The 15,395-nt window shown below is 37.1% G+C and overlaps 1 protein-coding gene across 1 annotated transcript in view; it reads right to left on the reverse strand.

Annotated features, from left to right (window-relative positions):
* RGS22 (regulator of G protein signaling 22) overlaps nucleotides 1-15,395 on the reverse strand; it is a 56,274-nt gene that overhangs the window by 22,925 nt on the left and 17,954 nt on the right. Inside the window, exons 6-15 of the mRNA XM_062514843.1 lie at nucleotides 14,704-14,878; nucleotides 14,088-14,259; nucleotides 12,804-13,067; nucleotides 12,444-12,687; nucleotides 11,725-11,886; nucleotides 10,648-10,819; nucleotides 8,930-9,006; nucleotides 8,310-8,415; nucleotides 6,970-7,095; nucleotides 5,293-5,394 (exon numbers count right to left, since the gene is read on the reverse strand). Coding sequence (XP_062370827.1) covers nucleotides 5,293-5,394; nucleotides 6,970-7,095; nucleotides 8,310-8,415; nucleotides 8,930-9,006; nucleotides 10,648-10,819; nucleotides 11,725-11,886; nucleotides 12,444-12,687; nucleotides 12,804-13,067; nucleotides 14,088-14,259; nucleotides 14,704-14,878 — 1,600 coding nt within the window. The remainder of the gene's footprint in view (nucleotides 1-5,292; nucleotides 5,395-6,969; nucleotides 7,096-8,309; nucleotides 8,416-8,929; nucleotides 9,007-10,647; nucleotides 10,820-11,724; nucleotides 11,887-12,443; nucleotides 12,688-12,803; nucleotides 13,068-14,087; nucleotides 14,260-14,703; nucleotides 14,879-15,395) is intronic.

The raw sequence follows: 15,395 nt of genomic DNA on the forward strand, positions 1-15,395 counted from the left end.
TGGTGAAGGCATCTTACTTCTTTTAAGAGATGCAATTTGTAAATTTGAGGTTAAAATGAATGAAAAATGATGCAGTTTCATTCCATGTGGAGGCTCTCTTAGATATGGTGAGACTTTTATTATAGTACAGCATCTGTGCAGGAGATACCACTGCACAGCTAAGGTCTAAGCCCTCACAAAAACAAAAATCACAACATGCTTATGCTTCTTATCTGAAGCAGAGAGTTTGCCATTCAACATGCACAAGGAGCAGAAAACTGAACCTGGGGGATATTTCCTTCTCCCTAACAGCTCATCCTTGAAGCACAGAGTAATGTTACTTGTTTCAATTTTTTTTTCATAAAGTCCCCTATGTAAAACACTTGTTTTCTAATTTTTTTTTGTGAATTATGCTATGAAAATGAGCATTGAAATCTCAGAATAAAACACTTTTTTCCAGGAATATCTTGGAAAAGGATAGTCCGGAATAGCTTTCTAAAACTTCATGATTCTTACTTCAGCTTTGAACTCAAGTGAAAAAAGATGCTGCCAAAATATATTTCATATCCTTATACATACTTTCTCCTTTTCATACTGTGAAAGTCTAACTGAATTTCAAATGTACAGTCAGGGACCAGATTAGTAGCAAAAATCAGAATTTCTCTCCAGGACAGCATTAACAGGTTTAACAATGAAAAATTCAGGATTCTGATAATTCCCATTTCCCCTGTGTTGCTAAAATCCAGCTGTAAGTAGCAGATGTAAAAAGCAATAGAAGAGAAGAAAATAATATGCTTACTCTGTGTTCAGTCAGTAATAAAACATTGGTATGCTTAGATTTCAAGCACAAAGGGCGAATGTTTGAGTACATTTAATAACTATGTTTCTGTTTGTTTTAAATTAAATGTTGATTTATTAGACCCTCTCTTTCAAACAGCAACAGTAATAGAGTATATCCCCATTATTTTAGACCTAAATTTATAACTTGAAGCAAACCCTTTATATTATCCTGGTTATTAGGTCACTGAGGAATTTAGGGCTATGATAGCACTAAATAGCTGACATCCATCCCTCAGTTTGCTCTTGTTATGATTACTGTATTTATTGTGTATGCAGGATTCTACACTCTTTCCACATTTCTACATTTTCACTGCAAACAAAGATAGTTTGTGCCTACTGTGCCTATTGTTATCAGTGCAATAACAATACGCAGGTGAAAGGTGTAAGAGAAATAGAACATCCATGGGAAGAGTCTTACCTGAAAACAAGACCACATTTATCCTAAATTACACCCTTCTCAGTAAATCCCTAAGTACATTTTAAATTTAAATTTAACAGCTTTAATTAGATGCACAGTGATTTCAAAAGTTGAAAATTACTTTGAAGAGCCCAAACACTAGGAAAATTTCAGTTAAATCATGTTAAGTCTGATCCAAAACATGTATATATGTATGAAATTAGCCAAATTAGAAGGGAGAAGTCCAATGATATAAAATAAAAATAAAAAATTTGAAACAGCCTTTTGAAAAAGGGTTTAACCATTTGAGTTGTCATTAGGACTACACTGCTCCACCTGTTATGACTTACCACACAAGGGATCTGTAAATTAGTAAAAAGTTTCAAAAAGAGGTCCTCAATATTTTAGCACAAATCAACCTGGTTCCTTAAATGAGTGATCATTTGAGCATAGTTTTAAGAATGAAATAAAAACAAACACACCAGTAATTTCTTGGCTGGAATTCCCTTCCCTTATGATTTTGTATGAAATATGTTGAGTACAATTGCTACACTTCTTTAGACCTGGCAAATACCAAGTCAGAAATTGCCCGGACTAAGAAGTGTTGACCAAAAGCTATTGACAATCTGCTCACATGAACACTGTTGTAATATACTGCCATGTTAGGGACTGCCTTTGTAGACTGCAGAGCTGCCCTCGGTTCTTTATAATTTCACATACAAAACCAGAACATAGTAAAGACAGATATTTTTGTCCTGAACCAATAGTTAGGGCTGGCAATACACAGGAAGCAAAAATTTAGAGGTGGTTAAGCTACCTAGTGGAATGCACTTTTCTAAACCCAAAGAATTTGACCCTCAGTGGTAATCATTATGGCCTCTTCTATCGAAGGATGCACATTTACAGTGTCAGAGGATTTGGCATCTTTTTACTTCAATTCTTGTAAGAATCCATTGCAATGGGACTTGACCAAGTAAGTGAATACATGCACTTGCAGATAGGAGAGAAATGAGAAGTAGCTTTCAACCCATTGTCCCTTGCACAGAGCTGAGGTGCATCTGTATATCTGCACAGATTTGATTGCAAGGACTGAAGGAAAAACAACTGAAAAGAGTTCTAGACATGTCAAAAAAGAGGAAAAGTGTCTGTTCATAGCCTTCAACACTGGGCAATGCAGTTTGCAAGACACATTTTATAAAAAATAATAATAACCATAGCCTCTTTTTATTCCCATGTCACGGAATTCCTGAGGTTTTCTCATCCTCACTGGAAAATTGAAACTGTTATATTGATCAATATCCTAAGGGATCAACAAGAAAAATTACATTAAATGACCTAACAGGTTAACAAATTCATACAAAAATCTGGAGCATATGACATCAATTGCATATCAAGCTTTGTTGATTCATTGTTTTGTTCCTATTGAAAAACACCAGAATTCTTTCTACCTGCCAGTTATAAATTCTCCTATAAATATAAATGTGTGATGTATTGAACCCAAAACCTTATCTGGAAATTTGGTCAGTTTGCATATTGGAATTACTTACAATTGCACAAACCTGATTATACAAAATTCTTAGAAAATTCAGATTAAGACTTTGGCCTCATTTATGACTTTCCAAATCAGGGATTGTATAGGCCTTGGGTTCTGGTGTGAATTCATCCCTAGATGAGAAGGCTTTGATAAGCAATTTCAGAATGACTGGAGTGAAGTGAGAAATGCAAAAAAGATTTAAGTCCAAGTGCTTTGTACTGCTGCCCAAAGGAATGGATATTGCTCCGATCTAAACAAGGGGCTTGTGCAGCTGCTTGGCAAAACCATGTGATGGAAGATTGCAGTGCACTGGCTGGTGTTAAACAGAGAGGCTAAATTGCCTTAATCTCCATCATCACTTCCCACTGACATAAATCTTGTATCTGACCCTAAAAGTCCACAGTAATGAGGACTCCCTTTATACAAATTAATTCTAGTGTTAAAATATTGTATTTCCCACAGCTGTATTAGATTTTCTAATTCTAAAAAAATTTTTAAAAAATTAAAACCCAACATTATATGTTTCTTTATTGGTTTTATTTTCAAAATTTTTACACTCCTGTGCATATGTTTACAATTAATAATCATGTATGTTCCTAGATGATTACTTGTTATTATTCTTATCCATCAGATTTCATTCTCACTGTATTTTCTTTCCCCAGGTGAATGCATATATACCTTGGAAAGCATTTTGTTAGTCTATCATAAAGCTGAGATAGCAAAGCCTAACAAATGAAACAATGAGTAGCAGATACACAGCAATCAAGGTTTGTTCTTGTTTCTAACAGGAAGCAGGCAGCACGCATATGGAACACTCCATTAGTCTCTACATGTCTCTTTCTGTAATAAATAGTAAAATATATATGACAATGTGTCATGTGAATCTGATTCACATTCTCTTAGGAATATTTGGAATGACTGCCTTCTTGTGCCAAAGGTGAGTGCACAATTTGGGAAGGCATCCCTTCCATAAGCAGACTCTATAGATTGGTTGCAGCTTGACTCTTAACGATGTTCCAATGAAAACAAGTATAATTTTTCTGCAGCCTTAAAAGGCAAGCTTGAGAATGATACCAAATGTTGCAGCACATGTGTTGATTTGTTATGTTACATTTCAGCTGTTAGTTATGCTAATGGAACAGTTTCACATATTTCGTTTTGATGTATTTACTTTCATGACTATGTGTATGTACTGTCTGCAATTGCCTGGTGACACTGATTGTACGATGTTCTGCTGTCACCACCAGGCCAGCACTGGAAATAAGATTAGTACAAAAGACCTGGGCCTTACCTTTTCAGCCGTGCAACCACTGCAAAAAGAATGTAAACTGGGATGAAATGAAACCAAAATAAAAACCATCAGGGACTATATGCTAAACTTTGGCCTCCAGTAAAACACACAGGAAAATGGTGACAACAGAATAGATATGGTCAACTTGCATATCTGCTGTGAGGAGGTCCCCAGGTGCACACAGGAATGGACAGATGTAGGAGACAGTCAGATTTAAGGGGACATTCACTTGCCCACAGCCTCAGGCCATAAAGAGAGCTGGAGGGGAAAACAACTAAATAGGGTAGCAGGTCAGTTTATCCAGTATGAGACAGGAGAGGAAGGAATCCATGCCTTGGCCTCTGCTTGGAGTTTCTGTAGAAATGACATTGATTCAGATGAGAATTCTGGACAAACATCCAAAATACTGTCATTTTCCCAGTAAAACCTCCAAGAAGGAAAAGAAGACAAATTCAAGGATGTCCAGATGCTCAGGAACATGTCGTATAAAGAGATTACTCTCACCTGTTCTCTACAGATATTTCTTCCAATGATATGTGAAGTAGCTTTGCTCTATTACAGGTAAAACTGAAATATGTGGATAGGATATACTCCTATACAAGGTTTATAGAGGAAAATCAGACCAAGGTTTCACAAAGTGATTTTTAAAGTTCCTCGTAGTTCTAATGATATCCCACTGTTGCAGTTTCATTCCCTGATGGAATCAATCTACTCTGCCTTCAGCACCACTGTGAGCTAAGTGCATGCTCAATTAAAATACTCTTTTATAAGAAATATCAGTTCCACCTCAGGGCTAGCAAAGATCAATTTTCATTATTGAGGTCATTGTCTGAGGTCTGTACTATGAGATCTGCAATTCTAACCCACACAGGAGATGGAAGGAAAGGTATAGAATAATTAGATGGTTTAGAAAAAAATACTATCTCTGATGTTAACACTAAGCAGACAGTTTCCAAATATGATGCAGTGTAGCAAAGGGGAGTTTAGGTAAATTGAGTATAATAGATAAAACTGGGAACAGGCTTCAGAGCCTGGAAATCAAACTATGCATGTTTAGTGTTTGAATCAAGAAATTCCATGGAAACAATCCAAAGAGCTTCTTTTATTGTCCACAACACAGATTTACTTTGGTGTGGCTTGTCAAGATTTGGAAAACTTCTATCTTCTTTTCAGTCTTTATGCCGTACAAATGCATTTGTGAAAGGAATGAATAAATGTATTTTTGCAAGGAAAACATTATTTACAACTTACTTGAGCTTGCTGGCATATTTGAAAAGGTTGAAGGGTTTCTTGGTAAAAAAGCTGATGATAAGACTGTAGGTCAAACCAAAAGTACACACAGTTCTTCCACAACTAGAGATGAAAAATACTGTAAGTTATTGCTACCCAAATATAACAATTTTATTAAAAAAAATATTTTCCAGTGCAAGTAATTATTTAGCTTCTTGGGGTCATCAAAAATCAAGCTCAGTTTAAGATGCATTTAATCTTCTGTTGCATACTGGCAGAAGGACAACAGATTTAACAGCATCCTCACAGTGATACTCTAACTTTTATTGTATCCTTCATGCATAATTGCCATTAAAATCGTTAACATTGTAGTTAACATTTGAAGAGCAACCACATTTCAGTGGCATAAAGCCAGTGCTAAAGAAGAGATGCTAATAATGGACATGCAGAGTTTGTGCCGTGATAAAATAGCATTTTTCAGCAACAACCAAAATAATTAAACGCTGTGTACTTGACATATCGGGATTATCATTACATTTTTATTACATGCATTTCTGAGAAGTCTTGGCCTCATTTAATAAATTCAAACAAACAGCAAAAGATCTTTCAGAAGTCTAGATCTCTCCCCAAGTCCTCTGTTTTAATCATGTGTTTACCGGCTTTAGAGCTCAAAAATACCCTTAAACCCCCATCACTAACCAATGTGTTAGAATGTGTTCCAAAAAGGTAGAGGTAGGGAACTTTGTTCCACAAACTGTAGCCTTCCAGACCTGGATTGTGAGTGAAATGGCTTCACAGCTGAAGAGAAAACTTAAAGCAAATAACTTTGAAAAGAGTCTTGCACCTGGCAAGGCTAGAGACACGTGGGTGGCTGCCTATCTCCAATGAAAAAATAAGTTTATTTTATTTAGAATTCAATCCATACACATTTAATATTTTTAGCCGAAGGTATTCAGCTTTAGAAACATTGTATCTTGCCTTCTAGAAGCCAGAGGCATTTCTAGCTACTGCTGCTGGATTCCGGGTTCTGCTAGCAGTGAAACAGATGTCCATCTTGATTGCACTCAAACCTCCCCTAAAGACTCAATTTTTCTGCAAAGCCACCAAACACTAACTCAATATTCATAATTTGCTCCAATTCAGTCCACAGTTTACACCCAGCAATGAATGATAGAGCTGCTGACTACATAGAGGATATAGTGTTATGTGTCTCAGAAATCCAAGGAGCTCCATAGAAACATAAGAATGTTTTAAAATATTGGAGATTTTTGACATCACTAACCCAAAAAGTAAGAAGAAATCAGATTATTGTGAGTAGCAGCACAGCAGATTTCCCATCTTTTAAAAAAATGGTTTTTGTGGGTCAAAACTTCATTTTTTCTGCCAAGTTAAAAGTTATTTTTTAAAAATTATTAGTCTTTTATTTTTTTTATACCTGATGGTACAATAGGAATTCCAATAGGTTTGAGACAGCAAGAATCTGACAGCTTGGTTAAGACCTGTCATTAGTTTGCATATATATGTGAACAGTTTATTGTTGTTGAGGGATTGAAGTCTCACAAGTAATAATTCATCTAGTCATCAATCTGTCTTGCTCCATTTGTTTTTTTTTTTTCTTTTTCAGTCTGGCTGCCATCTATAACTTGGCATTCAGTCAATTTCGGATTAAATTATTACAGAGTAGGAAAATATTCATACCTTATTGCCTGAGTTCTCACAGAATTGTGTGAAGTAGTAGCCTGCTCTGTTCTCCAAATAAAGTGACTGCAGCATGCTTTCAATTCCTGGTCCCCTGAAGACAACGCTGGCAGCAGCAGTTTTCCCCTGGACAAATAAAACATAGTTATACAGCAAGGAATAACAGTCTTTCTTTATTTTCAAATGTCACTACATTGCAATGGAGGGCCATGAAATATGTTCAATTAGTATCTTCATCCCAAGCAAGTAGACTCCATTTTCTACTACATATGCAATTGATCACTGCCCTCCACACCATTTTCCCACGAAATATTCACATCCAATGGAATAAATCTGATGACTGAAGACATACAGAGTAGCTAAGTGATCATAGCATCCCTTAGGTGGTTCCTTAGTACTTAAAACAGAAAAGCAAACCTGGCCTTAATTCTGTCATTAAGTCTTTAGCTTTGGGGAATTCTGGTGATACTCAATTACATTAGTTAGCTGTCAAGGGTTGCCTCAGCTCAGGCTACTGTGTTTTGAATTAAGAGAAGTTAGGAGGTGTTTATTTGGTCAAGATTCAAAACATTTAGCTATCATGGAACAAAAGATATATCTTCTGGGGTTACAGCACTGACATGAGCAACAAAATCATGAGCAATTTAGGGAGTCAGAAGTCCATGCTCATTACCATGGCTAGCTCCTACAGCATTTGAGGAAGAATACGTCCATTTTATCAATGCTCCCAGAGAAGCCAGAAGAGGCTTCTGTAAGTAAATTAGCTTTTGATGATCACAAGAGAGAATTTATGGCCAGTTTGCTGTCTCTGATAGCAGAAGTGGAAGCAGATGAGTGTGGTGGCTGGCAATCAGCTTCTTTCCAAATAGTAACAAGGATAGAGAATGGCAGGAAGAAACCAGACTTTTGAGAGTAGGAAGACCTCCTTCCCCTTTATAAAGTTAAACTATGAATCCCTGCATTCCCCTTTGCATCATATTTTAATGCATTTCTAAGGCAGATTCAGTTTTCACTGTAAGTCTGATATAATTTCCCAGTCAATGATTCCACTGAAGCATTTATCCAGAGAGTTTTCCGGAACACCCTACTGGACACATGGTCACTATGGAGAAGATCAACATTCTCTACTGAAAATAAGCCTCTGTATGTGCCATGATTTCCTATCCAATAGGTGACAGATACAACAGAGAAAATGCTGACGTTCTAATGATACCTCTGCATAAAGCATTGACATTCATAAAGCTAAACCAATTTCTCCCCATTATTGTCTACTTCATACTGCAGAATAAAGTCTTTTAACCCATGATTCAAGACAACTTATATTTTCAAGTCATACTTACATGGAGCAGCTCAGCATAGGTGTACTTTCTATGACCCTGGTATTTTGTGTCTTTGGTCCCATCCAGAGCTAAGCTATGAATCATATCTGTGCTCACTGAAATTGGCCTGGATCACAAACAAAAAAAAATTTTAATACATATTTAAGAAAAATCTAGGACTGCTTATAGAATAAGTAAATAAGAAGGGGCAGAAAAGTGGTATAATGACATAGTGAATAGTAGAGGAAAAATTATATGGAGTTTAAATTTATAATGAAAAAATGTAGAAGAATACCTTTTTCATATTGCCCTGTGGAAATCATTGGCATAGCATGTCTCTGAGGGTTAGCATTTGAGACAGGTTAAAATAATATTAATGTAAAGAATATAAATTATTATATAAGAGAAAACACTTGTATTAGGAGAAATAAACCATTTTGTGTTGTGGTATAAACAAGTGAGAAACTAATCAGCCAGGGAGGAATTCTCCATGCAAAGAATGTGTACCATAACTGTGCTTTACTAAGCAGATAATTGAATTTTTTAAAGTAGTAATGAAAACAGTAGAATCTAAAATATTTTCATAAACATTTGAGGTATATTGCTGTGCAGAAAGATACACAAGGCACTTTAGTACTTACCACATTCTACTGCTAGAAAGATCATCTCTTGGGAGAATCTGACTTCCTGTGAGAGTAGGTGGTACTCTTGATGACATCTTCAAAGAAAAATTTGGTTTAGCTAGTTTTAATAAAGTTGTTGGTGAGTTTGTTCTACTTTTGTAAAAAAACATTACAGAAAAATAAGGCAATTCTGATTTTTTTTCCACCTTTGTGTTTTCTTAATGTGTTCTCATTAACTGGTAAAAAACAGTCAAGGGTTTTCATGAGTATTCTTCCTTGTCAATCACAATATGTAAAATGGCAAGTTTGAAAAATTTCTGAATATTTTTCAAGATTTTTCAGCATACCTTAATTACCACTATAGTATAGAAAATGCATTTTTAACAGGTGGAAATATGCTACAAGCACATTGTACAGAACTACAGAGGATGTCAGGTGAAGGGCATGTGAACGTGTTTTGTGGAACTTTAGGAAGTTTAAGTCAGCTCACTGCAAGAGAGATAAAATCACTCAGACTGGGAGAGAAAGGGGTCATTCTGCCACACCATCAGTTACTATTTTGAACAAAATCACTCTCCAGCTTTTTGGAGATGTCAATTGCATTCAGCAATTCGCCCAGAGCTGCTGCTCTTTCCAAGCTCTTGCAAGCACAGGATAGCTAGAAGATCCAAAAGTCAAAACTTCTCATGGGAAAAAAAAAAATTAAGAGCAAGAAATGGGCCATCAGCTGATTCTGTGATGTTCATGGTACCAGATCCTAATTTTTGTCAAATTCAACAGGGACTGGAAAACCTGCACGCTCCTGTCTGCCTGATTTACAGCTAGTCCTGGCTCGTTAGCACACCTTGTGTACTGGTCACTCTTAACACACAGGTGCTTCTTGCTCCCATTTCTGCCATGATTAACAGGAACTTGCCTTCTGAACCCAGCTTCTTCTAAACAGGAAATCTGTCCCACTGTTTTCCTCCAGTATCTCTACAAATCAGATTTCAAAGGAAGTAACCATAGCCCTAAACTCTCCAACCAAAAGTAACAGAGGTGTGTGTTGACAAATCTGTGGCATAGCCTATACAGGTCTTGATACTGGAACCATTTTCAATCCACAATCTCCAAGTACCATGTATCCTGAGGTTTAACACTGTACTGCTGAAAACCTGTAGATTTTATTGCAGTTACCTCTCACACTCAGGCTTTCAAGGAAGAAAGAGACAAAAGTGAACTGCCACATGAAAGCTACAAACTGTGTAAAGGTCTGTAGAGTGGCTCACAGCCCTCTGTAGAAAGCAAAAACCACATGTAACTGATTGAATGGCTGTAGTGATAGAAAATAAGCAGAATTCTGCCTTTTTTATAGACATGAGGAATAGATCCAGGTTAACTGCTGTGAAGTTATAAGAATTACTCTGGATTAAGATAAGGTTGAGTGACGAAGCTGCATCGCTAGAGACTTAATTTTGCAGTTCTGAGAACCTTAAGCTAAAATACCTATCTAAAGGACTAAGGAAATAGCCAGGGTGTAACTGAGAAGACAATTTGACTCAATTTATAGCAACTTGTTGCATGAAGTATAATGAAATTTTATTGCATTCTTTTTATATAACCATCTTCAATGCACAAACTTGCTAAATCTTCCCTTAAAAACCAAGTACCTTGTTCTTGTACCATTGAATTCAAGGAGTTTTGTCACTATTTTTGATGGGACAAAACTTTGTTTTCAATGTTGTGATCCTACTTACCTGAAGAAGGGAAGGTGGTATGTCAGACTTTTGGGACAATGGTAACAATGATACTATTTGTGGGAAAGGATCAATGTCCACTCTTGGTCTCTCTTGACATGTGTGCCAGAACTTCAGTTTTGCACTGGCAGCATCTATTGCTGTTGAATGAGTGACACAAAATCTGGGACCCCTAGGAAGAAAAAAGCTCATAAGTAGAACTTTCAAAAATACTGAAACGTTGGGCTACTTGGATTTTTTTCCCCAGGGATGTTGTTTACTGTACCATGATATGGTGCTATATGCACCTAGGATTAAAAATCATTTAGTGTCAAAGGTATGTTTACATATTGCATGCTTCCAAATCTAAAACCAAACTACACATAAGTAAACTTAGGTTGCAAATTCTGGACCATTACACACAGCTGCCTTTCTATCAGTTTGCAGGAAGGTATGCCCCATCCATCCTACAGCAAAGCATAGGAAAGGACTGTAGCTAGAAGAGAGACCACCAGTCATGTGAGGATCCATAATTGCAGGTAGTTTTTTATACCTGGAATTTTTTGAACCCCCTGGGGAGGAGACAGCACCTTCAAAAATTTAGCCCATATTTTGGAAATAGGCTAGATTTTATATCCTTACTTAAGCTGTCAATATATAAAAGGCATTTTGCATGACAGGCATTGAACAATAAAGTCTCAGGGTCAAATCCCATGAAGACATATACGCAGAGCATTCTCAGAATTTGGGAAGGGCAGTATGGGGAACAGGTTAGGAGAGAATAAACCTCCTGTGCCTGGAGGGGTTTCCCTGTCCTGCAGACTAAACTTCAATTGAACATTACCTAAGGCAGAGATCCACAAAGCAGCTCAGATTATCTGGTAGAAAAATAACAAGGGCTCATTTAAGGCAGATCTGCCTGGCTTCTCAGCAGATTGCAATGTAGCTCAGCTCAGCCAAAAATTCATCTGCTAGTACTTACAATAACATTACTTCTAATAATTGCAGTGGGATATGTGACATGAAATAATAGGGTTATCAAAGAAAATGGACATTTGTTAAACAATGGAATTTTATTTCACATCCATTTTTTCATACCAGTAAAGAAGTAGTGGTTTCAGTACTTCAGGCTGAATCCGTCTTAAATGCATTATATTCCACTGATCTCCATGCAGTAGTTCAAGTCTGAGCAACACTTCTGAACTGAGGAAATAGTCTCCATTGCTCAGCAGGTACAGTTTTTTCATCTTACTGAGTTGCCTGCAGTCAACAAAAATAGTCACATAAGCATGTATCAAATGCTGTACAGAACTGACTACAGTTCATCCTACTGCTTACTTAAACTGCTGCCATGCAACATGTCTGTAATTGCAAGTGGCGGAAGCCAAAATATTTTTTCCACAAATTAGAGACAGGTTGTATATAAGACAAAACATACAGTGTTGTGGAATAGACTATCTGAATCCAGCAGGATATTTCATTATTAACATTAAAGCAGTTTGTCATACTGAGGTCCTACTTGTAAATTTAACTTTTTATTCTTTAGTTTCTTTCTACTGCCATCTGTTTTCCAAATCTCTTTCTAGCACAGCCTTAATAATATGATGATTCTGACTTCATGTAAGCTTTGCAAACATGACTCTGCAAAAAGAGTTTTATCAGCTTCAGCAGTCATTCCAAACCTTGTCAGGACACACATTTCATCATGTCTGTTTATTCAGACATTACAATTTATCTCAAATCTCAAAACCTGCATTGATCTATCCAGGTTACAAGTATTAAAGCAATGGGAGCAACTGTTAAATAATGACAATTACCTTTGTTGCCTTGTAGTGTTCTTAAGAACCTTTAGTCTTTCAATATCCATCCAGAGCCACCAGTACTTCTCCCCAAGTGTTCCTTTAATGAACTTCTTGAATCTTTCAAACTCATGTCTGTTGCCAGTGTCATAAGTCCTGTGACTAATACACCAGGCAGCCCTGCTGTCTGGCCCAACACTTTCAGAGCTTAAGCTTACTTGATCAGGACCTTGTTTTCTTACATCTTCCTTGGAGTCCAAGGCTGTAAGTGGAGAAGAACTTTGGTTAAAAGAGTGACTCTGCAGTACCATGAGCAAATTCATTATTTGCTAACTTGTGTGTAAACACTTGAGGCAGTTTTGTGGAACTTCACATCACCTTCAATGTCAGCAGCTGGCCGGTGGGTCAGTTCTGAAATGGGTTCCTTTATTGCAATTTGAGAGGACGCTGGTATGAATTCTTCTGCTGTCTGAAAAGTTGTGATTCCCTGTTCATTTTCTTTTTTTGCTGCACTGTGCCATTTTGGGTCCAGATAAACTCTTGACTGTGTGTGGGAAGGAGGTGCAGCAATGGCCACAGAGCAGACTTCCTCAGCCTCTCTGGATCTCTCACAGGTAACATCAGCTGTTGCAGATGCTGTCACTGAAGGGGAAAGGAAACTCTGTGGCATTCCTTAGACAGGTAACCTGCTTCTTTGTCTAACTAGTTAGATATTCCTTTCAACTTCCTCTGAAAATAAGCCACAACCAACCAGTGCTGGCCACTGTCACAGACAGACACTTGGATTAGGAACATGGCAGAGAGATCCTCTGCTTTGCAATTACATAATTTACTAACTATATATGGCAGAATGGGTTGATAGTAACATAAAATCAGTGTGATTTAAAATACATTTTCTTAATTCTAAACTAATTCACTTGTTTTCCCTTGACAAAGAAAAATTATAGCCTCTTGACACAGGTCCATGAAATGAAACATGAAGAATCATTTCTCAGGACCTGAGGCAATTAGGGAGAGAGATACATCTCTAAGAATGGACAGAGAGCAAGCTCCTAACATATGAGCTGAGGCTTCTCTTCCTCTTGCTACTGTGTAAAAAGCAGAAGCAAGGCTGTACAATGAGGTATATGTCCATATGTGCTTCTGTATTTTCTCTCCCAGAACCTCTGGAACTTGCTGAACAATTTCAAATAAATTTGAAGATAGACAGGATTCCAAGTGACATCATCTTACAAGATTCATAAAAATTGGTAGCCAAAAGACCTTTAGGTGCCCAGCATAAACACTCTTAGAAAATGGCTGAAACAGATTATATGCTATCAAATACCCAAAGAATCCAGACAAGAAAGTCTTTCAAAACATATGAATACCTCCTCCCCCAAAAAACCCCCAAACAACTCAACTGAAACTTAAAGATTTCTATGAAACAGAAATGTGTAACAAAAGAAACTACTACTATCACAAAATTACTTGGCTACTAGCTCAAACTTTCACTTCATGTTGCAGCTATGGAAAGAAACAACTGCCTGTCTGAAGCCTCAGATACCACATGACACTCAGAAGGCAACAAGCGGAGTTAGCAGCAATTCCTTAGAAGCCATTCCTTATTCCAGCTAGTCTGGGCTGTGTTATAAACCACAGGGCTGAGCCCTTGTTACTCACCCAGAAGGGGACTTTCTTCAGGTAATGATTGATCTCTTTTATGCTGCCCAGGCAAACGCTGTATATCTTGAATTTTACTAGAAACAACAGGATGCATAGATGAATCTGTAGTTTTCACAGAATCGCTTTGTTTTGCCAATGTAAACCAATCCTTTACCTGAGAAACTGTAGCCTAGGAAAAAAAATTTCATAGAACAATTAAAAATTCTCTGTTTATTGCAGTATTTATGAGAGCTACAGCTTACTGCTCTTAGGAATTTTGTGCAGACTGTTTGTGTAGATTTCTGTAAGGATAGTTCCCAATGCAGAGAGTTGTACGACAGTAGCTGAGCATACTTGTATGAGCTGAGCTTCTGTTTAAGTTGTATTACAGCTCATCAACCTTCTTCTATTGTACAAAAAGCTTTGAATATACAAGCTATTTAGAGAATCAGAGAATCAGAAAATTATTTAGGTTGAAAGGGATCTTGAAGACCATCTATTTCTAACCCCCCTGCACTGGACTAGGTTATTCAAGAGTCAGTTGTCCCATTAGGTTGTGACCTCAGTTACAACAATTCTTCCCAATTTGTTCAATCTATCTTGATGCTACACACACTAAACATGTTTATTTTACCTCACCAAGTGATACGTAGAACTTCTTCATAGTCAATGAAGTCAATGAATAGTCATCCTCCTCAGGAGGGGGAGGACTTGGGATTTGCTTCCTTATCCAGGGAGAGTAGTCACTATCTATAATGAAATTAATGCCAGTCTTGCTCCATTCTACCTGTGATATCAATTTAGCTAGTCTGAAATTAAATGTTGAGAAAAGAAAATAATTAATTTTAGCTTTTAATCAGAGAAACAGTTCATTTCCCCACAGAATTTGCAATTTTTAAAAATCATCTATCAAAAAAAATGGCTACAGAGATTTTCATTATCTGCTTTTTTACACAGAATAATGGAATTACAGAATATCCTGATTTGGAAGGGACCTACAAGGATCACTGAGTCCAGCTAAGTATTATTTCACCCTTCACCTGCTGTCAGATCTGTAAATGCCAGTACTGCCACTGCACAGCTCACCAGCACACTGACAGTGCCCTGCTTACATTACCAAGCTTTACCAGTAAAAAATTACTTCTTTCAGGATGATTTTGCATGTGTCTCTGCATTCCCAAGCCCTGCCAAGAATGCCTTGGATGTTCTGTTCACTAAAATTTAACTATTCTCACAGACTGCAAAAGCCCTGTATCACTACCTGATACTACACCTCTGGTTCCTGACAGAAGCAATTTTCAGCAGGAATGCCACAGCACTGATCAC

The sequence above is a fragment of the Cinclus cinclus genome, chromosome 1, assembly GCF_963662255.1.
Source record: "Cinclus cinclus chromosome 1, bCinCin1.1, whole genome shotgun sequence".
Lineage (NCBI taxonomy): Eukaryota > Metazoa > Chordata > Aves > Passeriformes > Cinclidae > Cinclus > Cinclus cinclus.